At 46.6% G+C, this 27,774-nt stretch overlaps 1 protein-coding gene across 1 annotated transcript in view; it reads right to left on the bottom strand.

Moving 5' to 3' along the window:
- LOC147706728 (solute carrier family 22 member 7-like) overlaps nt 1-26,959 on the bottom strand; it is a 427,251-nt gene extending 400,292 nt beyond the window's left edge. Inside the window, exons 1-2 of the mRNA XM_086925872.1 lie at nt 26,456-26,959; nt 15,192-15,295 (exon numbers count right to left, since the gene is read on the bottom strand). Coding sequence (XP_086781998.1) covers nt 15,192-15,295; nt 26,456-26,953 — 602 coding nt within the window. The 5' untranslated portion in view covers nt 26,954-26,959. The remainder of the gene's footprint in view (nt 1-15,191; nt 15,296-26,455) is intronic.
- Nucleotides 26,960-27,774: the final 815 nt, after the last annotated feature.

Below are 27,774 nucleotides of genomic sequence, written 5' to 3'. Positions count from 1 at the left end.
ACATTAAATATTAAAATTTTCCATGGATCAAACCCCGATTGTGGGGCTTCAGTGATTCTAATCACTTGGGCCCAGTTCAGACCCACGTCCAACTCTTCTGATGCCCAATTATATTTATGGGTTACATATATTGATAATCCACCACAGGGGTGCCCATGCATTGAATTGCGTTCTGCAGATATATGGTGTTCTGTAAAACCTGGGATTGAAGTCGGTTGTAATTTCCATGACTCCTGGATCAAGATTATATCTTGTTGTAAGAAAAAGGATAGTGTTTCGTGATCATGAGCCATTTCTCGAAAGCCATGCACGTTCCACGAGCAAAGTGAAACATTTGATTTCTTTGTTGCACTCTGGGAGAGCTTCTTGTTCCACGTGGTCCCAGAGAGGTTTGGGTCTGGGTTAGGTAGTTTTATTACTCAAGACATTGGGTATCCAGGACCAATCCATTCTATCTGCGTGGTGGAGACCAGTTGTTTGTGGTTTGCGACTTGCGCTTGATGACACTAGCGAGGTGGATCGGGCGCCACGTAGACAGGTGGTGTGTTGACCTCTTATCTCTTGCCCCTTGTTCAGGTCACCTGTCCTAATTTGTAAAGGATAGGGATATCTTGGGCGCTTGTGGCGCATAATGGAGATACCCCATGATTCAAACTGAGGTCTTGCGGAGTATATCTTTTCTACGAGGACCTTTGAGGCCCATGTTGTAACTGTTTCCTCAATGGCCGCGTTGTTTAAGTTTTGTTGAAATTCAATGGAGTAAAGGTCATGAGAAGAAATTTCTTGTAAAGCTGGTATTTCCTTAAATAATCTTAACAGATTACCTCGGTTTAGAATGTCCTGTGTCCCCCTGGTTGAATATTCGGGAATAAAAACTAGTTTTAAGTCAAATGTCTCCAGATGTTGACTTAGCTCCTTATGTATTAAGCCTGCTTTGCGTGATGACGAGTTGTGGAGTTGGATACTTCCGCAAGGGGGGTGTGTCTCTTGAAGTGCTTCATCTTTCTGTACTCCCTCAACTGTATGTGTTTTTTCCTGTAATGGAGCTGTGTTGGTTAAGTTAGTTAGTGCCGAACTTGGAACCCTTGGCATTAGCGAACATTTACGATCCTTTTCAAAAACTGTTATTCGCACGGGGGTTGGCACAGATTTTGTTTTTGGTGCTACTGCTTGACCCTGAATTTCGTTTACGCTTTTTTCAAACGTTGAGGGTAATTGTTTCTCAATAATAATTTTTGTACTGTGGTTTAAAACCTCTCTGCAAATGCCTTTTGTGCCAATACTGTTTTTTTCCAGGGCTGATTTCCATTCGTTTCGCTCACATCCTCCATTTTCAACCACTTGCGTGAACCTCATATTTTCCCGGCCAGGCTCTTGCATTTTTTGTCGCTGGACAGATCTTATATCCATTTGACTGTTTGCACCTATCAATGGGGATGGACACGAGTTGGCTCCTGTTCCTGGGCCTTCGACCCTTGAAGTACTCGATGAGTTTGCCTTCTCAGATGGCTCTGCAAGAAACTCCTCACCCGCAGGCGCCTCGTTCAATAATTTAGGTTTATTTTCCTGAGAGATGCTGGTTTTGAAAATTGGAAAAATGTTATCTGGATCTGCGTTTAGTTGTTTTTTATACTTGAGCCTAGCCTTCCTTGCCCTTTTCTTTTGCCTCTTTGTTGGTTTATCTTCAGTAAAGGATTGTTGAACAAATTGTGTTTCGTCAATTTCCAAGACTAGTTTTCCTTTACCAGTTTCATTTGGTATTTGGTCTTGATCCATTGTTCGTTTACATCTTGTGGGACCATTAATATACATCGTCTTTACTATATGAGGTTTCTCTGGGGTTGGTTTAGCTTCTATCACCTGACTGTGGCTGCGCGATTGTTTTACCTCCCCTAAAATATCCATCAAGATGGCCGGGAGGCTTGCTAGCTTTTCGATTATGCTTCCGCATCCACAGTTGCACTGTTGTTTCCTCGAGCTGGTGTTGGCCTCCAATTTCCCCTGGGTTGTTAATAGGGATGTTAAGGAGTCCAGTTTAGCATTTATGCCCGAAATGTGCCCGGCCACTAACGTGATGAGGTCAATCTGGACTTCCATTTTGTTGGATTGGTAGTTCAATACCCTTATTGCCTGCTCTAAAGTGCTTAACAGGGATTGAGTCCATGACGTGGAGGGTTCGACTTTTTGGATTATGCTTGTGTCCTTGGGCTCTGAGTCCAGCGTGCTCCCCGATGAAATTGTAATTGGTACGGGATGGTTGGATTGAGACTGGTTCATCTGCATAATGATACTATCGTTTATGGATACTTTTTGTTGGTCTCTTTTTAGTTCTGGGCAGCGAGGGGTTGAGACCAGCATACCCGGACTCAGAAGTCGATTAGCAAAACCATATTCTGTTTGAGGTCCTCTTCCTTGTGAGTCGATGTACTTCATGATTCTTTCAGAGAGTTCCTCGAGTTGAGAATCGTTTGATAGGAAAAGGGGCTTTAACCATGGGTCCCCTTCTTGTCCAGATGAAGTAGATAGGTTTTTGTGACCTAAATTACCCTCCTTGGTGCTCTTAGGTTCCTTTGTGTGGACGCTGGCTTCGACGAGCTCCATGATTGTTGTACTTGTACTCTGCCGGGTGTCCTTTACGAGGCGGTTATCTATGGTGTCCTTTATGGCTCTACCTCCCTTGGTTTCGTTTGTGGCTACGGGGGTGTTGGAACAGTGCACCTGGGCGGTTACTAACTCCAGTTTGCCTTGGAGAGGGGAACCTGAACAAGATGGAAATGGTAGACACTCTGGTTCAATGCTCGTCGTGTTCTGCAAGCCGTTTGCCAGTGGGGAGGGTACATTCAATGGCGCAATGGGGCTTGGCAGCTTGCCAGCCTCGGCTGTTGGTGCGTAGATCGCTGCCATTGGGTCCTTTAAATAGAAGAATTTTAAGAGACCGGTTTTCCGTCTGGAGTCTGATGTTAGATCGGGGGTTGGGGCTGATACCAACCTCTCCCTGGGGTTTGATTCGGTCCCTGTTTCCGTTGATTTAACTTCCATAATAAGCTTCCTTGATTTTTTGGTTTTTTTTTTACTTTCTGTGAGTTGGCGCATCTTCCCCGATCTCATTTCCCCAGACGGGGCCTTGCACTCCTCTTTGCCCTACGTCGGAATCTGATCCTTCGAAAAGGTTTTTTTTTTTTTTTTTTTGTTTGTTTGTTTATTTGTTTACTCTTGTCTCAAAGTTGGTGAATGTAAGACCTGTCGCTTGCTGACAGTCGTTTATGAGCCTTTCCGCTCTCTCGCACTTATGTGATCCTTTTCGAGGGGTCTAATTTTTGACAGGGACGGTGGCCGTGGCCGAAGGATGTCAGCGGTGCGTACTGCGGCACTACTGCTGCTGCTGCCACCGTTCCCTCTGTCCCCCCTGCCACTGCCTCCTCTCCCGGTTCTGCTGCCCCCGCTACCTCTTTTCTTGTGGCTTCTGCTTTGGCTTTGGCGTCGTCCGGCCACGGATGGCTCTCAGGTTCCCCGGCTTTATTTGAGGTTAACTTTGGCAAAAACGGGCGTAGGGTGGGGTGGGAATTTTAATAAATTTAAATGAATGCAGACCAAGTATGAACGAAAAACGAATGTATTCACTAACTCTGTCACTGTCTCCTGTCTCCTGACTCCTTGCTCCTGGCGGGCATTCAGGTGCCCCGGGGTGGTGCGGCGCAGCGCTAGTATGCTTGCGTCACCTCCGCTCGCTGCTGCCTCCCGTGGCCGTCTCCTCCGCTCACTGCTGCCTCCCGTGGCCGTCTCCTTTATGCGGCTGCGTTGCCGGTGCCCGGCACTCTGCACACAGCTTGTGGCTGGTCCCGCTTTGGCAGCTGCTCGCCTTGCCCGGCAGCTCCACAGCACAACGTGACACCAGCCCAGCCCGGGCCCCTGTTGTGGTCCTGGCCCCCCGTCGCTTGCTGATCGCTGGTGCTCACCCTGCCCAGCCTGACGACTTGACTCAACGCGACGGCACAGCAGTACTCTGCACCGGCCCTGGCCCAGGACACAGAGAAGAGGTGGGGGCGATAGAAGCACTCCTGCAGCACTCCTGCGGTGGCACACCAGCGGCACGCCTCCTGGCCCCCAGCACTGCTCCGGCCCGATACACGAGGGAAAAGGTGAGCGCGGTGGAAATGCTCCTGCAGCGGCACACCCGCAGCTTCCAGCTCTCCCGCACTGCCGAGCCCTGCGGACTCCTCTGCTGACCGCTAACTGCTTTTCCGAGCGGCTGCCGTGGGCCTGGCACCTAATTACAAGTTACAGGAGCCTCTTTCGGCTCCGTGGCTCCCTGAGTTTTCGGTTTCGTCCGCACAGCACACACAGCACAGCACAGCACAGCTCTCGCTCTCGCTTCCTGTCCGAAAACAACTGAAAACATGGCTCTTTGATCAATGATTCCATTCTGCATTAAACTTGTCAATTGATAATCCACTGCGCCGAGACACCTTCGGGTATTTGTGTGCAATACAAATCTAATAAACATATACATAAACATAAACATTATTGCCTAAGATTGTAAAGAGGAAAAGTTACTGTGAGAGTTCTGCCTTCAGGAGATAACAATACCAAGGTGTACCACAGCCTTTTATAATGAGCTATGGGCTCTTGACTATGTATTAGGCCCCGTAGTTCTACTGTACTCCCGTAATACTTGGATTCACACCTGAAGATTTCTATTCCTTCAATATTGTTTTACTACTTTTGGAACTTTCTGGTCATGAGCTCCAACCTCTTTTGTTGTTTCTAGTCCATAGTGGTGTATTTACAGCTAAATGTAGGAGATGCTATGGCACCATTCTTCCACAATTACTGTTCTCTGTCTACTTTCTTGTAATATTTAGAAAGACGTTTATTCCCTCATCTATGATGGGAATGTGCGACGAATGTTGACCCACTGCTATCACTTGTGCAAGTTGACACTTTCAGTTCCCTCGATCCATCGGCAAAAACTTCAGTCTGATCAAGGCTAGACACTACATTTGTATATCCATCACATTTGCCATCCAAGCGCTCTGATTTATGGGCTCCGGTCATTTTATTCATTGACGCTCATGCTAAATGCTCTACTACCCTTAGACCTCTGCAGCAAGAAGTTACTAAACCTCCATGACTTCCTTTGTGTTAATTTATATTTCTATTTACACCTTCTTTTGTACAATATTGCTTATGTTATCATAATTTTTTTACTGTATTTGCATTTCTTATTTGTTATGTTTATACTCTGTTTATTTTCTAAACCCACTTGTTACATTGTATATGAACCTACTGCTTTCATTTTTTTTATATTCTGCACATTGTTGTAATTCTTTTGTCCTAATAAACTTTTTCTGAACTAAAAAATAAAAATAAAAAAATAAAAAAGGAGCTTCTTGGAAAAGCCCAAATGTACAATATCTGTGAATGCAAACAATAGGCATTTTATATCGAGGGGTCTTTAAGGGATTGAAGGGCTCCATCACAGAGGTGCAAGGCATGATGGGAGGGAATTAACCTCTCTCAGAGGTTTGGACAACCAGTCAGAGTCACCAAGTATCTACAAGACATGTAGTTATTGACGATTTAGAGCTCCAAAAGATCCCTGGCACTTCCCATTTGATGCCTGGACCTGAGTGAGGAGGATGTTGCACCAGGATTGAAGGCAAGTGTAATCTTTTAAAATGTATTAATAACTTAATTTTTTTTCCCTCCCACCCCACTACCCTGCTTAATTACAAATTACATAAATGGAGAATTAAGCTAGTCTTGTATTTTCCTAAGCCTAATTTTTTACTAGCAGATTCATCGACTATAATGGTGGTGTGTCTGAATAAAATGTCTTGTTAATAAAAATCATGGTAAAAAATGTTTAAACTGCAGGTGTATATAGTATAAATATTTAGTTATGATTTAGATACTCCGTATGATCCAGCAGCTCTCCTTTGAATCACACCGATCCATGAAGTAGGATGAAAGTGTTTGTAAGTAACTTGCAGTGGTATGGGCCCCACTGATGAGTAATGTATGATTTGGTACTTCAGGGAAAGGTGATATGGTTTTAGAAAACATTTCCGGAGTAGAGCTGCATCAACTGTAGACCGGGGCATGGCCCATGATGGTGTCCCAGATTTCTGTATCATGTTTTCCGAGTGAGCATGCATGATTACCAGGCAGTAGATCTTTCTGGAGGTGTTGTCAGCAGCCTTGATGTGGGTGCGTTTGACATAGTGTGGCGTAGTGTGGCTGATGGGCATGGCGTGGATGGTATGCAGGTGAAGCAGCAGTTCCAGCTGGAGAAAGGGCCTTCTGTGGTCCTGGGAGAGTTATAGGCGGAGTTGGTGTTTTCCTGCTATTGGGGGTTCAGGGCTCGAACTTCATCCAAGGTGAAGCGGTGGCAGTCCATAGGGGTTGGACTCCTGGCACTGAGCGTGGCACACGCACGTGCATGGTGAGCCCTCTGCATGCATCTGCTGCGGGGATGCGCTCCAGTCTCCATGCTGGAGGAAGTCAGGGCGCTAAGGGAGAAGTGGTGGACATCCACAAGGGCGGTATCAGGCATGGTGCAGAGATGGGCAGGAGATGAGGCAGGGGAAAAGAGACTAGTGGCCTATGTCTCAGTTGTAGGGGCACCAGCCGCCTGTGTCCCGTGATTTAGAAGTCAGCGATGGAAGATATGGCCATTGAACGCAGGAAGCGGATCTCCTCCCAGTGACAGAGGTTGCCTGGAGGTGTGGTCTGTGTTTGTGGGAGGGAAAGGAGCAAGTCCAGCAATGCGGTAGTTGGCGTGGGTAGATATGGCTGGCGGAGGTGAAAAAACAGAAAGAGGGTCTTGTTCCAGTGACAGAGACTTCTGGGAGGTGTCTGCAGGAGGGAAAGAGCAGGTCCCACGATGCTTTAAACAGCTCTCATGCATTCTGTTTATATATATATATATACTAGCAGCCCGTCCCGACGTTGCCCGGGTATGAATTGCTGACGGCCAGTTGTATATTGTTTTTTAGGATTTCGTTTTGATAGCATTTCTTATCTGTGACAGGCCTGTGAAACGCTCCGATTCACAGTGCACTGCTGATGCACTTAAGAGTGCGCATTCAGTAGTTAGTGAACTCAAGTTTCCCTACTTTATTTTTCCTTGCAATATTTTATAGCGCGAACTCGACAACATGGCATGAGCACAAATTACATTACAGAAGAACACATTCATTTGTGGTAGGCACGGGGAGACAAAGCGATTTGCCTGGAATCACAGGATGTTGAGGTGATTCCGAGATTCGAACGTAGCTCCCCAGCTCTAAAGTTCGTAATTCTAGAACTTGTGGCGGGAGGTGTGTCTAAAAGTGTATGTCGGTGCTAGCCATCAATGAGAGCGACCTGTGCATTTTTCAAATCGGTGGTGAAAAAATATGAGTATGTTGCTGGAGATGTGGGCCGCCGTGCCACCAATGTACTTACCCGGGGAGGGTAAACACCCATTATTCCGCAACTTTCTTTCCGCATACCATCACTCCGCATACTTTCATTACGAAAGTACCATGACTCCGCAATGCCATTATAACGCATGGCATTACATTTTATATGCTTTTACCACTCATACATTTACAACGAAATTTGTTGTAAATGCATGAATGGTAAAAGCATGTTTTTTTTAAATGTTTGGATAAGGTAAGTATGGGTATAGGGGTATATGTTTTGGGGTACTGAGGTATATGTTTTGGGGTGTTTGGGTATTTTAAGGGTTCAGATATAGTTTTGGGTTATGGGGTACAGGGGTAGTTTTAGGGTTTGGGGGTAGGTATGGGTTTAGGGGTAGAGGGTATTTTTAGGGTGCAGGGCTAGGTTTGGGTTTTGGGGCACAGGGGTATTTTTATGGTTCAGGGTTAGGTTTGGGTTTTGGGGTACAGGGGTATTTTAGGGTTCAAGGGGTAGGTTTGGGTTTTGGGGTACAGGGGTATGTTTAGAGTTCAGGGCTAGGTTTGGGTTTTGGGGTACAGGGTTATTTTTATGGTTCAGGGGTAGGTTTGGGTTTTGAGATACAGGGGTATTTATAGGGTTCAGGGCTAGGTTTGGGGTACAGGGGTATTTTTTGGGTTTAGGGATAGGTTTGGGTTTTGGGGTACAGAGTACATTTAAAGGGTTAAGATGGGTTAGTGTTTAAGGATGTTGGGGTATTTTAAGGAGTAAGGGTGGGTTATGATTATGGGGTGCAGGGGTATTTAAATGAAGCAGGGTGGACGCCCGGAGCTGGAATGTACAGAACCTGGTAAGAACAAACAATGAAATATTGGACACAACGCTCGCTTTTTTTTCCGTAATCCCGCGCCCGAACACGCCCCCAGCACACGCTCCCAGCACCAATATGAGACATGGCATGAAGGGCGGAATGTACCACACGCCCCCAGCATTTTTTACGCCCCCAGCACACGCCCACAGCACAATGCAGACACGCCCACAAGGGACTACTTTGCTGGCACGGTTCTTTTACCTTGTAAATGTATATGGTGGGTGTCTGCATAGCCTATGTCCTTCTTCTGCAACTGCCCTTTCCTGAGATTACCCGCCTCAAAGATTTGGGCTCTCTCTTTATTATATTAGTATGGATATATATATATATATATATATATATATATATATATATATATATATATATATATATATATATATATATATATATATATATATATATATATATATATATATATATATATATATATATATATATATATATATATATATATATATATATATATATATATATCACTCACCCACAGAACACTACAAATGATGATTCCTGCTGGAAACGTAAGCAGGACTTCCAGTTAAATTGCACAGCTTACATGGGGGAGCAGAAAAACATGTAGCCTAAATAAATCACTTTGTTTCATTGCGGCGGCAAGAGTACTACATTCCATTCCCAAGTATCACTCCTTTTCTGCGGCCATACGTCAACTGCACTGGCTTAGAGTCAGAAGCCGCATAAAATTCAAGGCCATCTGTATTGCGTATAAAGCCATCCACAATTCGGGCCCTCAATTTCTAATAAAGGACTTCAAGATCTACACCCCGAGCAGGTCTCTTCGCTCGGCATCCAATTACCTTCTTCCTCTCCCTCGCACTAGAACAGTTGCTTGGGGAGATAGACGCTTCCTAGTAGCTACTGCGAGGCTTTGGAATACTCTCCCTTTTACCATCAAGACCAGTCCAACCCTTTTAATTTTCCGAAAACAACTGAAAACATGGCTCTTTGATCAATGATTCCATTCTGCATTAAACTTGTCAATTGATAATCCACTGCGCCGAGACACCTTTGGGTATTTGTGTGCAATACAAATCTAATAAACATATACATAAACATAAACATTATTGCCTAAGATTGTAAAGAGGAAAAGTTACTGTGAGAGTTCTGCCTTCAGGAGATAACAATACCAAGGTGTACCACAGCCTTTTATAATGAGCTATGGGCTCTTGACTATGTATTAGGCCCCGTAGTTCTACTGTACTCCCGTAATACTTGGATTCACACCTGAAGATTTCTATTCCTTCAATATTGTTTTACTACTTTTGGAACTTTCTGGTCATGAGCTCCAACCTCTTTTGTTGTTTCTAGTCCATAGTGGTGTATTTACAGCTAAATGTAGGAGATGCTATGGCACCATTCTTCCACAATTACTGTTCTCTGTCTACTTTCTTGTAATATTTAGAAAGACGTTTATTCCCTCATCTATGATGGGAATGTGCGACGAATGTTGACCCACTGCTATCACTTGTGCAAGTTGACACTTTCAGTTCCCTCGATCCATCGGCAAAAACTTCAGTCTGATCAAGGCTAGACACTACATTTGTATATCCATCACATTTGCCATCCAAGCGCTCTGATTTATGGGCTCCGGTCATTTTATTCATTGACGCTCATGCTAAATGCTCTACTACCCTTAGACCTCTGCAGCAAGAAGTTACTAAACCTCCATGACTTCCTTTGTGTTAATTTATATTTCTATTTACACCTTCTTTTGTACAATATTGCTTATGTTATCATAATTTTTTTACTGTATTTGCATTTCTTATTTGTTATGTTTATACTCTGTTTATTTTCTAAACCCACTTGTTACATTGTATATGAACCTACTGCTTTCATTTTTTTTATATTCTGCACATTGTTGTAATTCTTTTGTCCTAATAAACTTTTTCTGAACTAAAAAATAAAAATAAAAAAATAAAAAAGGAGCTTCTTGGAAAAGCCCAAATGTACAATATCTGTGAATGCAAACAATAGGCATTTTATATCGAGGGGTCTTTAAGGGATTGAAGGGCTCCATCACAGAGGTGCAAGGCATGATGGGAGGGAATTAACCTCTCTCAGAGGTTTGGACAACCAGTCAGAGTCACCAAGTATCTACAAGACATGTAGTTATTGACGATTTAGAGCTCCAAAAGATCCCTGGCACTTCCCATTTGATGTCGGTTGAGTAGGCTGGCAAGAGAGCCACTTCAATGAAGTGAAGATACTGTGAAGATTGCTCATGCACTGTCTCCTTGTATCTACTCTGGCAAACCAGCAGTCGCCATTCACTGGAAAGTGACTGGAATGCCTTGTTGAGAAGACAATGCTGTGTGTGGTGTTGCTCCTGTGACATAACAAGAGTGAATGACAGAGGGATGATCCCCAGCAAGGGGCATATCTCTGCGACTATCGAGGGAAATGGTTTGTTCAGCAGCACCTTGTGCCTTATTAATAAACTCTCCCCTGCCCGAGATGATTTCAGTCGGAGACCCGGGCCGGGGCATGCCAGCAATATGCATGTGTTCCTTTGCATTTATTGCAGGATTACAACACCACATTGGCGACGAGGGGATTGGATTGTGTCCCCACTGCCCTGGTACTGCATGGCCATGGTGCACAAGGAGGAAGAAGTGTGCGGTGCTGTGCCAAGTGACTGGAGTCCCAGTGCAGCGCACGTCTCCCACGATGCTGAAGAGAAGCCTCAACACAACGGTGGGCCATCAAACTAGGCTGGAGCACTGTGTGCTGGTGGAAATGACCCAATGTGGGCCTGCACATGGGTGGAAAGCCCCCTCCCGACCCCTGCTGAATAGAAGTGAATGCCTGGAAGAAGTGGGCAAAGGTGGGCTGACAGGACCCCTGCAGGGGGTGTTCTGCAAGTGACAAACTAGTGAAGTAGGGGAATGAGACCCTGACCCCCTGCTAGGAGTGTTGCAAGATGGCAGAGGACTGGTGGAGAGGCTGTCTCTGGTGGTGAAGATTAGTAAGACAAGAGACACTTCAGATTGTCCCCAACACCACAGCAAAGCTAAGGCGAATATTCTAGCAGTAGAACCATTCATCGTGGAAGAGGCTCCAACAGCGCAGGCTCCTAAGTGAAAAGAATGGGTGGAGCGAGTGCTACTCTTCTTTGAAGCGACGAAAGTTGAAAAATCCCAGAAAGGAGCGCTGATTCTACACTTGGATGGAAAGGACATCTACAAGATATCGAAGTCCCCTAATGAGGCAGCCCCCAAAACACACTTCACCCTCATAGCGGCGCTCACTGTGCATTTTGTCCCAATGGCGAACCAGGACTACGAGCGTTTCAGGTTTTGGCAAGCAAGATAGCAGGCTGAGGAATCCATAGATGTGTTTTATGTGCACCTGAAAGAATTGGCCATCATATTCGGTTTCAACGATGACAGTGGGGAAATCAGAGGGCAGATCATTCAGGGATGTGCATCAGCAAAATTACTGGAGTGCATCCTCAGGAAATCTGGGAAATCCTCAGCGGACATACTCACACTGGGCAGAACGAAAGAACTTTCCAGAGCCTGTGCCGCTCATATGAAAGCTGCCCTACAAACCCTGGTGAAAACAGAACCAGTTAAGAGTGTGTCCCCAAACCCCACTACCAAGCAAAATAGAAGAGAGGGTGTCAAGTCACTCACCGGTGGGTATAGTGGAGGAAACAGTCATCACCCGTCTGAATGCCCTGCGAAAGGAAAGAAATGCGCAGGGTGCGGCAAGATGAATCATTTTGCGAGTATGTGTCGCTCAGGAAAGGAGAGAGGGCTGCGAACCACTATCAATGCTATTCCGGAAGTAAACTAAAGGAACAGTGACATGGACGATGTTGAAGTCAAAGAGCACACGATTCACTCGGTTTTCTCCATCGACACTGCTGCTCAGACAACACGGCGTCTGCCCCAATGCAAAGCACAGGGTGGAAATCACTGTGGCTGTGGTAGACACGGGCCGACCATCAACATCATGTCAGCCAAGTTTTTCAACACCATGAGACCCATCGCAGAGCTGCACCCAGCGGTGATCAAGGTGTTTGCCTACGACCAAGACCGGTCTCTGAAAAAGCGAGGCAAATTTAAAAACACCATAAACTATGGTTCCCAGTGGATACAGTCTCATATCAATGTGGAAGAAGAAGGTCAGGGGATGCTGCAGGACGGCTAAAGAGCATGGCATTGTGACATTTTTGTTCGACATACATCAAGATGCCATTACTCAAATTTTTAACAAAGTTCTGACTGTCTTCTATGAAATAGGATGCCGGAAGAGCAAAGAGATACATTTGCATATTGATTCATCAGAAAAGCCAATCGCTCTCCGCCATCAATGGATTGTGTTTCATCTAAGGCCCCTTGTTGAGAAGGAGTTAGACAAACTTGAAAGAGCAGGCATTATCGAGAAAGTAACGTGTGTGTGTATCGCTGATTGTGATGACCCGAAAACCAAAACAGCAAGGAGAGGTGAGGATATGTGTGGACATGTGTATGGCCAAGGTTGCGATTAATAGAAAGAGACATTTAACACCAACAATCTATGATCTGATTGGTGAACTCAGTGGAGCCAGTTGGTTTTTAAAGCTAGAGCTACAGTCGGGCGATCACCAGCTGGTTCTAGATAAGGAATCAAGATATATCACCACCTTTTCTATGCTTGTGGGATTGCGACACTACAAGTGACTGAGCTTTGGCATCTCCAGTGAACCTCCCTGGTGCCCTCAATGTTAGCTATGACATTTTAATATACACCAAAACTGTGCCTGAGCATAACATCCGACTGCAAAAAGCCTGCAGAGAATTAAAGAATCTGGCCAGACCCTTCATTGCGACATGTGTGAGTTCCTGCAGCAAAAATTACACTTCTTTGGATATGTATATTCATCAGAGGGAGTAACTCCAAACCCTGAAAAGGTTAAAGAAATCAAGTAGGCGCCTGCCCCAGCTTCTGTGACTGAGGTAAGAAGCTTCTTGGGCATTGTCAATTATATAGTGGCCAGTTTATAAGAGACCTTACCACCCTGAGTCAGCCACTCCGCGAATTGACCAAGACATTGGTCCTGTGGTCCTGGGGCCTGAGCAGGATGCTGCCTTTCAGGCCAGTAAAGATGCCCTGTCCTCCAAAACTACTGTGGCTTACTTTGACCTTCGAAAGTACACCACAATTGCTGTTGATGCTGACCTGAAAGGCCTGGGAGCCGTGTTGATGCAACAATCAAATGAGTATAAGGAGTGGGTCCCAGTCGCGTTTGTGAGTCACTCCTTAACCAGCACCGAACAGAGGTATTCTCAGATCGAGAAAGAGCCCATTGCCATTCATTGGGGTTGTCGCCACTTTCACCTCTATGTGTATGGGAACACTTTCACCCTGATGACCGACCACAAACTGTCAATTCCACACTCTCTTTGGGGATCAATCACAAAATGATCACTCCGAGGTGGTGTCAGGCTAATGGCGAGGCTGACCAATTTATGCAAACTTTGAACAAGGTCATTCGAATTGCCTCGTCCAGTCAACAGTCCGTGGACTCTCAATATATACTTTCTTATGAGAATCTCGACAAACTCCTCATTCTACCACGGGGAACGCCCCCATACACTTGTCCATGGGCCGAGTGGTGAATGACACCATTCCTCCTCATTCGATTTGGGTGATTGATCCTGTTAGCGAGTCAGAAGTATATGGTCACTGGTAAAAGTCCAATGATCAGGCTAGTCATCGACGACAAGACCGAGTGTCTGATCTGCAAGTGGGAGATGAAGTGCTCATTCAAGATTGGAGCCCTGGCAGCAAATTCCGTTTATTTTTCGAATGGTATCCATGGACCATCATTTTTCATGGCACAAAAGTTTCTGCTCAGAGGGGATCGAAAGTCCTCACTCAGCATGTTTCAGCCTTCAAGAGATTTCATCAGCCTCGCTGCCATCAGAGGGAGGACACTGATGAGGCCTCCAGTGTGGATCTGTCGCAGAGGAGCTGGTATGAAGAATGGCCAGACTGGGAATCAGTGGCGAGTTGTGCATCTGGGTGTCAGCCTGGTGATGGACCTGAATCAGACAGGCCAGCAGGTGAACTCATCGAATCCTGTTCCTGAGTCACTGACCAGCTAGGCCACCTGCACCTGGTATGGTCTAAACAGAAATCCAGCGCCATCCATCAGGCTGAGAGATCATGTGGTGTGAGTGGTCTGACGGTGGTTCGAGTAAGGTGACTAGTGGCCTGTGCAAGTGTGTGTTGAGACTGTAATTTTCCTTGTGTCTTCATCCATCTCCTGTGTGGACTAGAATACTCATTACTGTTGTGAGACTGTGATTTGATATCACTGGGAGTTTTGGTTTGTGGTTATGGTATTGTTCTTTTATTTTGGGGAGGAATGCTGTGTCGCTCCTGTGACGTAACAAGAGCGACCAAACGTGGGATAATCCTTAGAACTTAAACTTAAAACCTTTCTGTTCACTCAGGCATATCTGTAAGCCAAATGCATCACTGTCGCAGCTCCTCTCTTGTTCTTGAGCGCCATGAAACCGTTTGGAGTACGTGCGCTATATAAATTCATTTAACATAACATAACTTAACAGAGAGAGTTGTCCCATGTGATATCTCTGCATACCCCTGTGACTAGCTGGGGAATTTTTTTTTCTGCACCACGAGTTGCCTAATTATTAAATACTCCCCTGCCCGAGGTGACGTCAGTCGGAGACCCGGGCAGGGGCATGCCAGCAATATGCATGTGTCCCCGTGCTTTTATTCTATAGGCCGCAATCAGCCATGCCATCCTGACACCCGGCTAGCGGAGTTGCCAGCTTATAACACCACACTGTGCACTATCTGCAGGATACATTTAGAATTGGCCAGAAATTAACTGCAGGGAGGGAAACATACACATTATGGAAACCTTTAATATATACTGTACCTATCGGATAGGTATCCATTTAGAATGGCCCCCACGGTGACCCCGATGAAGAAGAAGGTGGCCGAGGCCTTATTGAGCCACTTCTGCTCGCACACGAGGTCCCACTGAAAGAGAAAGGCAGGAGCCAAGGTCAGAGATGGATTCCTCTACTGCAGCTGATTAGTTCCAAGTGCCCCTCATTGCTCTGCATTGGTTGGGCCCCTCATGCCAGCTATTCATGCTTTGCAGCAGCTGCAGGGTATCCCACCTCCTCCTCTTTCCATGCATGTTCTATGAGTACAAGTGAATAGACCCCCTGGTACCACATCTCATGTGTGAGGGCCCTGATGGAGAGGATTCAATGGATTTCCACTCAAACTCTCCTGTCTGCCTTGAAATCTACACAGCGGGCCCTTTCGGGCAGAGATACCTGTATTTTATCCTATGCCCTCGAATATATTCCCATAGGTAAATGGTCAGTTTTAAATGTATTCGGAGGGAAGCTTCTCCGGAAGATAATTTCATTTAGTCAAGCTGTAATATGATAGACCGTCGCCGAGTTGTACTGATTAAAGATGGTTTATTGATGAATTATCAGGTTAAATCATATAATCATTAAAGCCCCACCAGGAGCAGCTCTCTTGCTACTCAGCCCTCTCTTCCAGCGGTCATCCATCCACCAGGCATCCCACAGATTCTATATGACCTCATACACTCCAACATTCCACCATTCATACACATAGGCTGAGCAGCAAGACAGGTTAGTGAGAAAGGCACATGGCATCCAACCCAGGATACCACACAAGCAATTCCTGTTCAAGCACTATATTTCAAATTCCCCCTTTCTATTGTCTATTCTACATATCTGGCAAATGTAATTAGATGGGCTTACAACTTACTACACGCAGCTGAAGGCCCCTTAAGAGACTTCCTAACGCAGGAAATCTTTAATGGAAACGTTAAAAAAAACTATACCGTCAAAAATAATCACAAGGTAGCAATTTGACTTTTGAATTTTATAACTTTTATCTGTCAATCAGTTTTTTTGGGGGAATTTCATGAAGCTCTTTTTTAGGTGAAATTAATGGAAGTATGATGGTGGGTGTGTTTCAGGAGTGGCTAGCACAGGTAACAGCATTGGGATGGGGCAAAGGTGGGGTGATGAGTGGACAGATGGTGCGATAGATAAAGTAAATAAATAATTAGATAAAACCACTTACCTTGTACTTGTCACATCTCCAACTGGGCAATGCGGTGAGCGCAAGGTGTTTTGATTTCTTTTTTTATTTTACGTTCCCTATCCCGTTGTTTGTCCACTTCCGCCCCCCACTCACACCGCCCCACTGCTGTTACTTGTGCCGGCCGTGCCTAGTGTGTTTGGATTATGATGTTGGTTGTATGTGTAAGCCTGGAGAAGGATGTATTAGAATATGTTGGTGCCTGAGTCGAAAGATGACATGGTGTTAAATTTGTTGGGGTGTAATATTGGTCATGTGGTCATCTGAAGGTGGGTATGTTGGTGTTTGATGTTGCTTAAATGATGGTGGGTGTGTGTGTGGCATGGTAGAGGATGTATTGGAATAGGACGGTGGTTGTGACATACGATATATATGTTTTGATGTATGATATTGGTTGTGTAGTCATATGAACGCGTGTATTGTGTGGATACATGTTGGTTGGTGTATGATGGTGAGTGTGCTAGCTTATGATGGTCAGTGTCTTGGTGTGTTCTATGATGGCAGGTGTGCCCCCATCCCCTGCAGACACTCTGAGGTCACTTCTCTTTCTGCATTCTTTGTTTGTGCCATCACTCCCCCAGCAGCACCTGTGTGTGCCAGGTTCCCCATGCAGCCCTTGCCCTGCCAACACTGTGTCTCTGTGTGCCTCCCATTCTCCCTGCAGCCTATCCGTGTGACCACAACAACCCACAAGCTCCTCTGTGTGCCCGCGCTTACCATCTGTGTGCCCTCGCTCACCTTCTGTGTGCCCCACTTCCCCTCTTTGTGCCCGACATCTTTTTTGTGTACTACTGCCCTACAGCCCCTGTGTGCAGCCCTTTTGTCTGCCCCTCAACCCCTCTGAAGCCCCTCTGTGTCCATTACATCTACTGCGTTCCTACGTCCTACTCTATGTCCCTGTCTCCCGTAAATGTAGTATCCGGTTCTTCTGCTTTCTCCCGTGTGCTGCCATGCTACAGCCTCCGCAGCCCCTCTGTGCCTCCGCCCCTTCTACAGGGCCTTTGTTTGCATCCTGTTTCCCCTGCCAGTGGCAGCTCCACCCTTAAGTTGGAGGAGTGCCACCCAACTATCCAATATTTTCCCCAGATATGGAAAAATAAAATTGTAATAAAGGTGATTTATTACCATTTAATATTTCAAAACCCCATCCAGAGCCGAGTGTGAGGACAGGGTCGGGGGCTTTCTGCTGATGCCTGTTAGGCAGCTGCAGAAAGCAGTGCTAGTCAGGGCACTTAAGTTTAAAGGGTGCATGTCTTTTTTGGACGGCCGTGTTGGGACGGCCAGCCAGACATGCGCAGTTTAAACCTCTCTAGCCCAGCTGTCTAAGACAGGTGGGTTAGACACAGCATAGGGCTCCAGCGTCCTCGGGAGAGGTGAGAGAGGCCGCTCCCTCCAATCTTGATGCTTCTTTCATGCTGCATGAAAGCAGCGCCAGGATTGGTTACTGCAGTTTCCTGGTCCCTTGTTGGGTCCTGCCTGCCTGGACCTGAGTGAGGAGGATGTTGCACCAGGATTGAAGGCAAGTGTAATCTTTTAAAATGTATTAATAACTTAATTTTTTTTCCCTCCCACCCCACTACCCTGCTTAAATGCCAGGCGCCACTGCTCCCCTCTTTGTAACTCGCCTTGCACCTGCAGAATTTGGGTGTCCCCATCCTCTTTGCAGCCCTTGAGTAGCCTCCTGCCCCCCTGCTGGCCTCTTGGTATCATCCGTTCACACCTCTGCAGTCCTTCTGTGAGGATCCTGACGCTGAGACTCTCTCCTGTCTTTGAGTGTGCTATCTTGCTTTCTCTTCAGTCCATCTACCCATCCTTGCCCCTGCTTCTGCACGGTTTCTGCCACTCCTCTGAGTGGCTCGTCCGGTGAAGCCTATGTTTGCTGCCCTATCTTGCCCTATTGTGTAGTACCTGCTTTCTACCCCTTTGCAGACTGCAGACTCTAGGCTATCGCTCCTTTGCAGCCTGTCAATATGCCCCTCAGGGGCATAGCTTCAGGGGGGTGTTTGGGGTGTGACAATCCTCAAATAAATGCATCATTTTCTTGCTAGTTGGGTCTGCTATCCCTGTATAGGTTTTTCTTGTCCTGATCTAAGAATAAAATCCAAAATAGTAACCTGTGAGCATAGGACAAAAATAGAGACAGAGATACCCATCTGGTGGTTCAGTTTCAAAATGTGAAACCAGATCATCTGAAATCCATATTGGATTCCTCGCTTGCCCAACTTGTGTGATCCTAGGCAAACACTTTATTTCACAGAGACTTATTTTTTTCATGATCAAATGTGAGTGCACTTTTCAAATACTTCAGTTCAGGATGTGCACTGCACAAGCACCTCTTATGTTTGATTTAATAGACTGTAGATTGCTCCATCTAGGCCACGTTTAGGGTCTACATGAATACTGACATGCGTCTTGCTTCACTAATGACATTGGCCATGAATGTTCCTAAAAACTATCACTTTTAATAAAGATCTGACTATGCAAAGATACAATCTGATGTACTAAGGTAAAGTACTTCTGCATGTGAAAAGAATGCATATTTAAGGGAAATCTGAAGAAAGTGTATACAATTTTTACATTCTGGTTGTTGCACCAGACACATGCCATTAACCCCTTGAATGCTTGTGACGGAACCGCTCCGTCACAAGCCACGGGTGAGCTGTGCTTGTGACGGAACGGTTCCGTCACGGCCCGCTCGGCACGCCTGCGCGGCGCTGATTTCGCGCCTGCGCGATGCGTTCCATTGAGCGGGCGCGTTTGTGACCGAACCGTTCCGTCACAAGCACAGCTCACCCACGTGCCGTGACGGAGCGGTTCCGTCACAAGCACGTGACCGCCGCGCAGCCGCCCTACCCCCTTAGCGCTGCGGCGGACTAGCCGCCGCAGCGAAGGGGTTAAACAAAGACCTTCGTTCTGACAGTCGGTGGGGATAAGCAAAGACTGAGGAAGCTCCACATACAGGGCAAAACCATAGAACGTGTGGAAAAATTTGCTTATTTAGGCATTCTATTTGATTCGAAATTAAAATGGAGTGGGATGGCGTCCAATAAGGCGATTCTCATGACAAAAAGCAGAGCAGCACTATTCAAATTTCCAAAATAATTTGGGCAGTAAACCAATTGAGGGAATGATTAAAGTTTATTTATCAAAACACATCTCTATAGCCACATATGGGGCTGCAATCTGGAGAACCACACAAGTAGAAGAGTTAGAAAATATTGAAGATAAGTTTGCTAAAAGGCTATTTTCAATTCCAGGTACTTGCAGCAACTTTATCTATATAAAAACTAAAAGTATGTCTGGTTGTCCTTTATGCATTACTACACCGATCGGCACGAAACTTTGGGAAGTTGTTGAGTACACTCCTGTGAAGGTTTCTGGCAAAAAAAAAAAATATTCAAATAAATAAATACATTTGTTAAAAGTTGTTGAGTACACTCACACGAAGGTTTCTGGCAAAAAAAAAGAAGAAAAATTTGTTAAATATCACCACCCCCCCAGGCCACCCAGGGCCCTCATAATCTTTCCAATACTGAACGTTTACACTTTCTGGTGCGACTCACTTTTGCACTGACCATCAACAAAGCACAAGGACAATCGCTGCAAGTGTGTGGACTAGATTTGGAGAATCCGTGCTTCTCACATGGACAACTGTATGTGGCCAGCTTACACATCGGAAAACCTTCTGATTTATTTGTGTGCGCACCAGACGGAAAAAGAAAAAATATTGTGTATCCACAAGCACTCGAATAAAAAAACAGAATTAAAACAACACTTTGATATGTTTTCCATATTAAAATGAATACGTTTCAATAAAAATCACACAATGTAAATTGAATGTTATCATAGCAAGTTTCCTTAAATTTCCCTTCTTCTGAGATCGCAGCAACGCGAGACGGGTAAGCTAGTTCATAAAGAATCTAGATGAAAATCCTAATAGCTGTGAAACCTATCCTAAGCTAAGAGTGAAAGAGCTCGTTTTAGCAAAAAGTGAACAGACGAGATGGGAAAGGAATAGATCAAAAAGCACAGTCTCCACTTCCTGTGCCAAGTGGTCAATTTTCTTATCTTTCTTTTGTTGTGAATTCTGAGCACTGTTATTTACTGACAAGATTTAGATCAATCAATCCATCAATCAAAACATTTATAGAGCGCGCTACTCATCGAGATTTATTTATTATAAATATCCTAAATGAATTTACATTTATATTTTATATTTCAATATTTTCAATTTTTTTTAAGTTAAAAATAAGCTTTAATAATTTCCCTATACTTCCTCACAACGAGATCTCCACTACAGTGGTGGAAATCACTACCTACGAGTGAAAAGTTACTAGTAGTTATTTTAGACTCATAAATCCTGTTGAAGGAAAGTCCACTAGTGGGTGGAAACGTGTACGTTTACACTTAGGTGTAAATCTACAGTAGGAAACGCTGGATGGCAAAAAGGTTTAGATTTAGATGCAGGGGTTTACAGGAGTAAATGCAGGGCTCGAGTCGGTGTACCACGCGTGTGGACGGTGTCCCCCTACTTATTTTACCGGGATCTCAATAACTGGAGCAAATGGAGCCACATATTCCCTCTTTGGCCTCTCTGGGGCGAGATCGGAGCTCATTCAGAACGCTGCTCATGCGCTGGCTTCTCTGATGCAATCGCATCTAAGGGGTGAGTGAGGGGAGGCAATGAGTCTGATGGTGCAAGCCACCTTTCGTGACGTCACTTCCTGTCGTGACGACAGCAGCCCCCCCACTTCTTTTTTTAAGACTTGTGCCCTGAGTAAATGTACATGTGTAAACTTACCTTTGCGAAGAGGCCCCAATGAATTTCATAGCCTAGTGTCTAATTGTCTTAATTGCTCCAACTGCTTCATCGAACCCTACTTAATGGAGATAATTGCTTTGGCTTTTGTGTAGTGAGAAATGTATGGAATGAAGTAGGCATCTTAAGTTATAGCGCTTGACTGTACCTTTTCAAATGCATTCTGGGCACGGAGTTAAGGGGATTTCATGTGAAAACTTAGGCTAAAAAAGATAAGCTGCGAGACAGTGAACAAATATTAGTGCTGGCCAAGGAGTCTAAACCTTTCCATTAACTACCTGAGGGGGACTGAAGTACACATGAGGGCAGTGGACGGAGCAGGCACTGCTGGGCATTGGTGCACAGTGTGATATCACTGTACAGGAACTGGCACTGGGCAGGAGTGTAGCAAACATGGGCAGTGTGAGCGGCTGGCACTGGTGGCAAACTGAGGGCAGGCACTGGTGGCAGTGTGAGAGGCTGGGACTGGTGGCAGAGTGAGAGGCTGGTACTGGTGAGAGTGTGAGAGGCTGGCACTGGTGCAGAATGAGCGGCTGGCACTGGTGGGAAATGAGAGGGGCTGACACTGGTGGCAGAGTGAGAGCAAGGCTGGCACTGGTGGCAGTGTGAGCGGTAGGCACTGGTGGCAGAGTGAGAGGCTGGCACTGTTGGCAGAGTGAGAGGCTGACACTGGTGGCAGAGTGAGCAGCTGGTGCTGGTGGCAGAGTGAGAGGCTGGCACTGTTGGCAGAGTGAGAGGCTGGTACTGATGGGAGTGTGAGAGGCTGGTACTGAAGGGAGTGTGAGAGGCTGACACTGGTGGCAGAGTGAGAGGCTGGCACTGGTGGTAGAGTGAGAGGCTGGCACTGGTGGCAGAGTGAGCGGCTGGCACTGGTGGGAAGTGAGAGGGGCTGACACTGGTGGCAGAGTGAGAGGCTGGCACTGGTGGCAGAGTGAGCGGCAGGCACTGGTGGGAGTGTGAGAGGCTGGCACTGGTGCAGAGTGAGCAGCTGGCACTGGTGACAGACTGAGCGGCAGGCGCTGGTGGCAGTGTGAGAGGCTGGCACTGGTGACAGACTGAGCGGCAGGCGCTGGTGGCAGAGTGAGAGGCTGGCACTGGTGGCAGAGTGAAAGGCTGGTACTGATGGGAGTGTGAGAGGCTGGTACTGATGGGAGTGTGAGAGGCTGGTACTGATGGGAGTGTGAGAGGCTGGTACTGGTGGGAGTGTGAGAGGCTGGTACTGATGGGAGTGTGAGAGGCTGGTACTGATGGGAGTGTGATAGGCTAGCACTGGTGCAGAATGAGCGGCTGGCACTGGTGGGAAGTGAAAGGGGCTGACACTGGTGGCAGAGTGAGAGGCTGGCACTGGTGGCAGAGTGAGAGGCTGGCACTGGTGGTAGAGTGAGAGGCTGGCACTGGTGGCAGAGTGAGTGGTAGGCACTGGTGGGAGTGTGAGAGGCTGGGACTGGTGCAGAGTGAGCAGCTGGCACTGGTGGCAGACTGAGCGGCTGGCACTGGTGGCAGACTGAGCGGCAGGCACTGGTGGCAGTGTGAGAGTCTGGCCCTGGTGACAGACTGAGCGGCAGGCGCTGGTGGCAAAGTGAGAGACTGGCACTGGTGGCAGAGTGAGAGGCTGGTACTGATGGGAGTGTGAGAGGCTGGCACTGGTGCAGAGTGAGTGACTGGCACTGGTGGGAAGTGGGAGGGGCTGACACTGGTGGCAGTATGAGAGGCTGGCACTGGTGGCAGAGTGAGAGGCTGGCACTGGTGGCAGAGTGAGTGGCTGGCACTTGTGGGAAGTCGGAGTAGCTCAGAGGAGCAGAGCCCTGTGGGGAATGCTGTCTCTGGGGCCCCCACCCTTGTCCCGGGCGGGAGGGGCGAGGGGGCTCAGAGCAGGCTGCAGACAGCCTGCACCTGCTTCAGAGGGAGAGAGGCTTCAGCGCAAGCCTCTCTCACAGCTTCACCGAAGGGCTGCGGGGGGCCCGGGCCCCCTTCATTTCCCCTGTGCCACTTTCATCGGTACTGGTAAACACTAGGGAACTCCTCCATAGCATTAATTAAATGCACACTAACAGAGTACTAAGAAGTAGCATACACCTCCCCTGTATTAACTACAGTCACTTTCCTCTATAATGTGAAATATTAATGCATGCCTTCAGAGTTTTCATTTCAGAAAAGGGGGGGTGGTGATGAACAGAGTGTCTGAATTGAGCAGACCACTCAGAGTTTTCATTACGTACACACTTACAGAGCATTAAGACGTAGCATATTCCTCCTCTGTATTAACAGCAGCCGCTTTCCTCTCTAGAATGAAATACTAGGGCACACCTCCAGAGTATTAACTAAAGTTACGTTTGTCTGTAATGTTAAATGCTAGCACACTGATCCAAAGTATTAATTAAGTGCACACCTACAAAGTACTGAGAACAAGCATACCCCTCCCCTGTATTAACTAGAGTCACCTTCCTCTTTAATATTAAATACTACTCCTCTAGAGCAGTGGTTCCCAAACTTTTGACTCCTGAGGACCCCCATTGAGTCACCACTGGAAGCCGGGGACCCCCAAGCAATTTGTAGGAGTTAAATTTCAAATATTAAAACGGTAATTCGAAAACAATACACTTGTGTGCACACAAAACAAATACTCAAAGTACTAAGGATTTTGGGGCCAGATTTATATTAATGAGCCTCTCGCAATTTGCGAGGCCATTGGGAATGCCAGCCCTCCCAGGGATGGTGGCCTGCTGGGCTCTGCAGGCCACCATCTCTCGGACTGCTTTTAAAAAAAGTAGTTTAAAAAAATGCAGCCTGTTTACCATGCTTTTAAAAAAAAGAAAATGAATCGTTTTTGTTTCATTTTCTAAGGGCAGGCAGAGATCTCTGGGACCACTGCCTGCCCTTAAAAAATAATTTTGCATGCATTTGCAAAGGGGAAGGGGTCCTCTGGGGACCCCTTTCCATTTGCGAATGCATTACCATGTCCTTGAAGTAGGTGGTAACTGCGACTGTTTTGCGACCGCAAAACATTTGTACATGGTTTTGAGACACGCTATTTGGAAGGGAATGCCCCTTCCAATTAGCAAGTTGCAAAACCTATTTAGTGAGTCGCAAACAAATTGCGACTCGCAAAACAGGCTATGTACATGGTCCAATAAGTTTTTGCATGCACAAACGGGTTCGCGAACCCGTTCGCGCATATAAAAACGGATCGTACATCTGGCCCTTAGTATTCTATAATGAAGTAATAGCCCCTCTGTCACATGTATTTAATTTGTTTTATAGCATCTCTCATACCATTGTAGGATGTCAGAGCACTTTACATCACACACATATATAGACATTGAATCATACATGTAAATCAGTGTGTATATAAAATGTTTAAAGAGTGCTTGGTCTGGAAAAGCACAAACTCAGGATTCAGAACATAACACAGTGGCTAGCACTGACAAACATTAAAAATGTATTTCCACCCAAATAAATCTTTTTAGCAGCATCAGGATAATGAATAACTGGGAAAAAATATAAGTTACTAACTGGTACCATGCAGTTTGCAAGCAGCTCTTGAAACAGTTTATAGGTACCTCTGCTAGATTACGATTGTCACTTATGAAGTGCACAGTAACGAAAGAATCTCTGTGACGACATCAGTAACCACGAACCTATGCACATAAAATACTGCTTTTTAAAATGCATGTTCCACGTTCTTTGCATTAGGCACATTAACCCTCTGTGCTACATTAGTTAAATCAAAGCTGCCACTGAACAAAACTCTCCTCATGCTCCAGCAGATACATTAATCACTGGCATTATCTTGACACTTTTATTGTTGCCGAAAGCTGCTAATTCTACAAGAAACTTTTCTGTGCTTTTAAAACTGCTGCCTGCGGACCCCCTGAGAATGTGTCACGGACCCCTGGGGGTCCACGGACCCCAGTTTGGGAAACACTGCTCTAGAGTATTCATTCTGTGCACACTTAAAGTGTTTTAAGAACTAACATATATTAACAACAGTCGCTTTCCTCTCTGGTATTAAATACTAGCGTACTCCTCCAGAAAATGATGTGCACACTTACGCAGAGTACAAACAGAACGCGCACTATTCTGGTGTGTTAACTGTTAGCCTACTGCTCCAGAGTATTAACTGCGAGAGCACACCTCCAGGATATGCTCTTCCAGAGAACTAACAAGTAGCCCAATCCACCAAAGCTTTTAGCTTCTGGCTCACATCTTTAGAGTATGGACTTCTAGCAGGGGCGGCTCTAGGCTAATGGCGGCCCTGGGCAGGAAGCGTAGGTAGGGGGCCCCGTAAGAAGGGGTCCAGGCGGGGTGGAGCGCGGAGGCCAGTGAAGAGGGGGGTCAGGGTGTTTGGAAGTGGAACAGAGCCGGAGGCGGCCAAATCCTTGCCAGGGGCTGCCACGCAAATATGTATCCATCCTCAGAGGATTATTATATTAAGGATGTATATTGCCGTGGTGGCCCCTGGGGTTTGGTGCACAACTTGCACATGCCTAAGGCCGCCCCTGCTTCTAGCATCTTCAAGCACAGGCTCACTCTTGGGGTCTGAGCTCACTCCTTGGAACACAGGCTCATGGTATGAATGTGAATCCCAGTCACTCAGTTATAGGGCCACAGTCTCATTGTGATTTTTGCTCCCTAGAGCATACTCTGACACCCAGGGAGCGAGCCTCGCTAATCTTAGCAAAGTTTCACTCCTTGAAGGGTACTCTCGCTATTGCTATTCACAAGAGTCTCAGAGGCTCTCATGTTTTGGCACACTTGGGTTTCCTCATTGTGCCTTTAAAACTTTACCTTTTTGTCCAACGCCCATAAAATCTAAATCTGGCCTCCTGGACCGTGTACCCTGTTCATTCGTACATTGGTTGTCATTTGTATACAATAATGCATTGATGCTTTTGATATTTCACTCAAGGCCCCCCCAGCCTATTTATAAGAAAGCCACTGGAGTCAAGCTATCCAGGCTGATGAGGGCTGAAAGCCCGAAACCGGTCCTAGGATGCTTGTTTCCAGTCCAGGGACGACCTGGCTTGGCAGTTCGGGCTGGACTGTTCCCATCGGGTACAGGGTCAAGACTCATTTGTATATGGCTGGGTCAACTGGAATTTCATGGTGATCAAAAAAACGATGGATTTAGGCCCATATCTCTGTACTGGGGTGAATATACGACATTGTTCTGCATTTTTGTTTTTGCATTTGTTTTTATATTTATAAGGAATGTCATTAGCTCTTACCTGGGTAGCTATGGTAGAAGTGAACTGTGAGTGGTCGTATTCCCAGCCACGCTGGCATCTCTGCAGGGAGGTGGCGTTGGGTGGTCCCCAGGTGGAGGTGTTGGGTGTCCCCCAGGTGGAGGTGTTGGGTGGCCCCCAGGTAGAGGTGTTGGATGGTCCCCAAGTGTTGTTGCTGGGTGTCCCCCAGGTGGAGTTGTTGGGTGGGCCCCAGGAAGAGTTCTCCAGCAGCTGCCACTGGGGCTCTCTGTACATCTTGCAGGAGCTGAGGGTCCCATCGGGCTCCCTGGGGATGCTGACGAGGAGCCGCTCCTCCTCCGTGAGGTTTCCAAACCCACCCTGGTTCTGGAGGACACACCGGTGGGGAGGAACCACCGCTAGGAAGTTGTTCAGCAGCAAGTGGAGAGGGAGGCTGGTCCTTCCGAGGGCCATGAGGAGCAAAACGAGAACCTGGAACCTTCCAAAGCCCCCCGCGTCTTGGAGGAGGTCATCAAACTTCATCCTAAGTAGCACCACACTGTGGAGCAAAGAGGAGGGTTTTCTGGAACGAGAGGTGAAAGGTCACATGCTCGAAGAGCTACTCATTACAGACCACACCTGCACAAGATTCAGAGACAATTGTGGATGGAGGGAGCGGGCCAGGAATGGGCAGCAGGCAGAGGTCACTCTGGCCAACACTGAGTTAAACCCCTTAAGGTGATGGAGGGGGACTTGGTCTTGACAACAACAGACTAACCTATGTCTCAACCTAGGCCGCACTAGGCACACCATGCAATCAGCACCCCTATAGTTTTTTAATTCACCTTTTTTGCTGGAATTTGTGGCTTGGATTCACTTTGTGCTGTACATATCTGAGTAGTTCAGGGAAGCTGGTGGTATAAAAGGCCAGCACCTCCGAAGGACTCCGCTGGCCAGAGGGTGTACCCCCACATGTATGGCTCAGCCTAGCCCCCTCTGCTTATACCCCTCCCAGACGAGCCAGTGCCCCGCAAGCTCCCCGTCTGTTAGCATGCTCCCAACCTTCCCTTGTGGTAACTAACACAGGTGTCTTTAGTGGTGCAAAATGGCCACAGTGTTATTCACATAATATGATCTAACAACACAGTTCAAAATGTTTCAAGCATAAAACATCAGTATTGCTAAATTGTCTGTAGATTCAGTTTGGTCATTAAAGCAGCCCAAGACAGCACCCTGAGCAAATTACCCATTTCAGCAAGGGTCCAGCACAACCTGCGACCTCTGGGCTACACCTTGCTGCCAAGTGCTGGGGGCGGACCTTTTGCCTAGCCAGGGCTGCAAGTGTTGTGTCCGCCCTCTGCTGA

Source organism: Lissotriton vulgaris, chromosome 6 (assembly GCF_964263255.1).
Source record: "Lissotriton vulgaris chromosome 6, aLisVul1.2, whole genome shotgun sequence".
Taxonomy (NCBI): Eukaryota; Metazoa; Chordata; class Amphibia; order Caudata; family Salamandridae; genus Lissotriton; species Lissotriton vulgaris.
The sequence above is the reverse complement of the archived record's forward strand: the minus strand, read 5'-3'. Positions and strand labels throughout refer to the sequence as shown.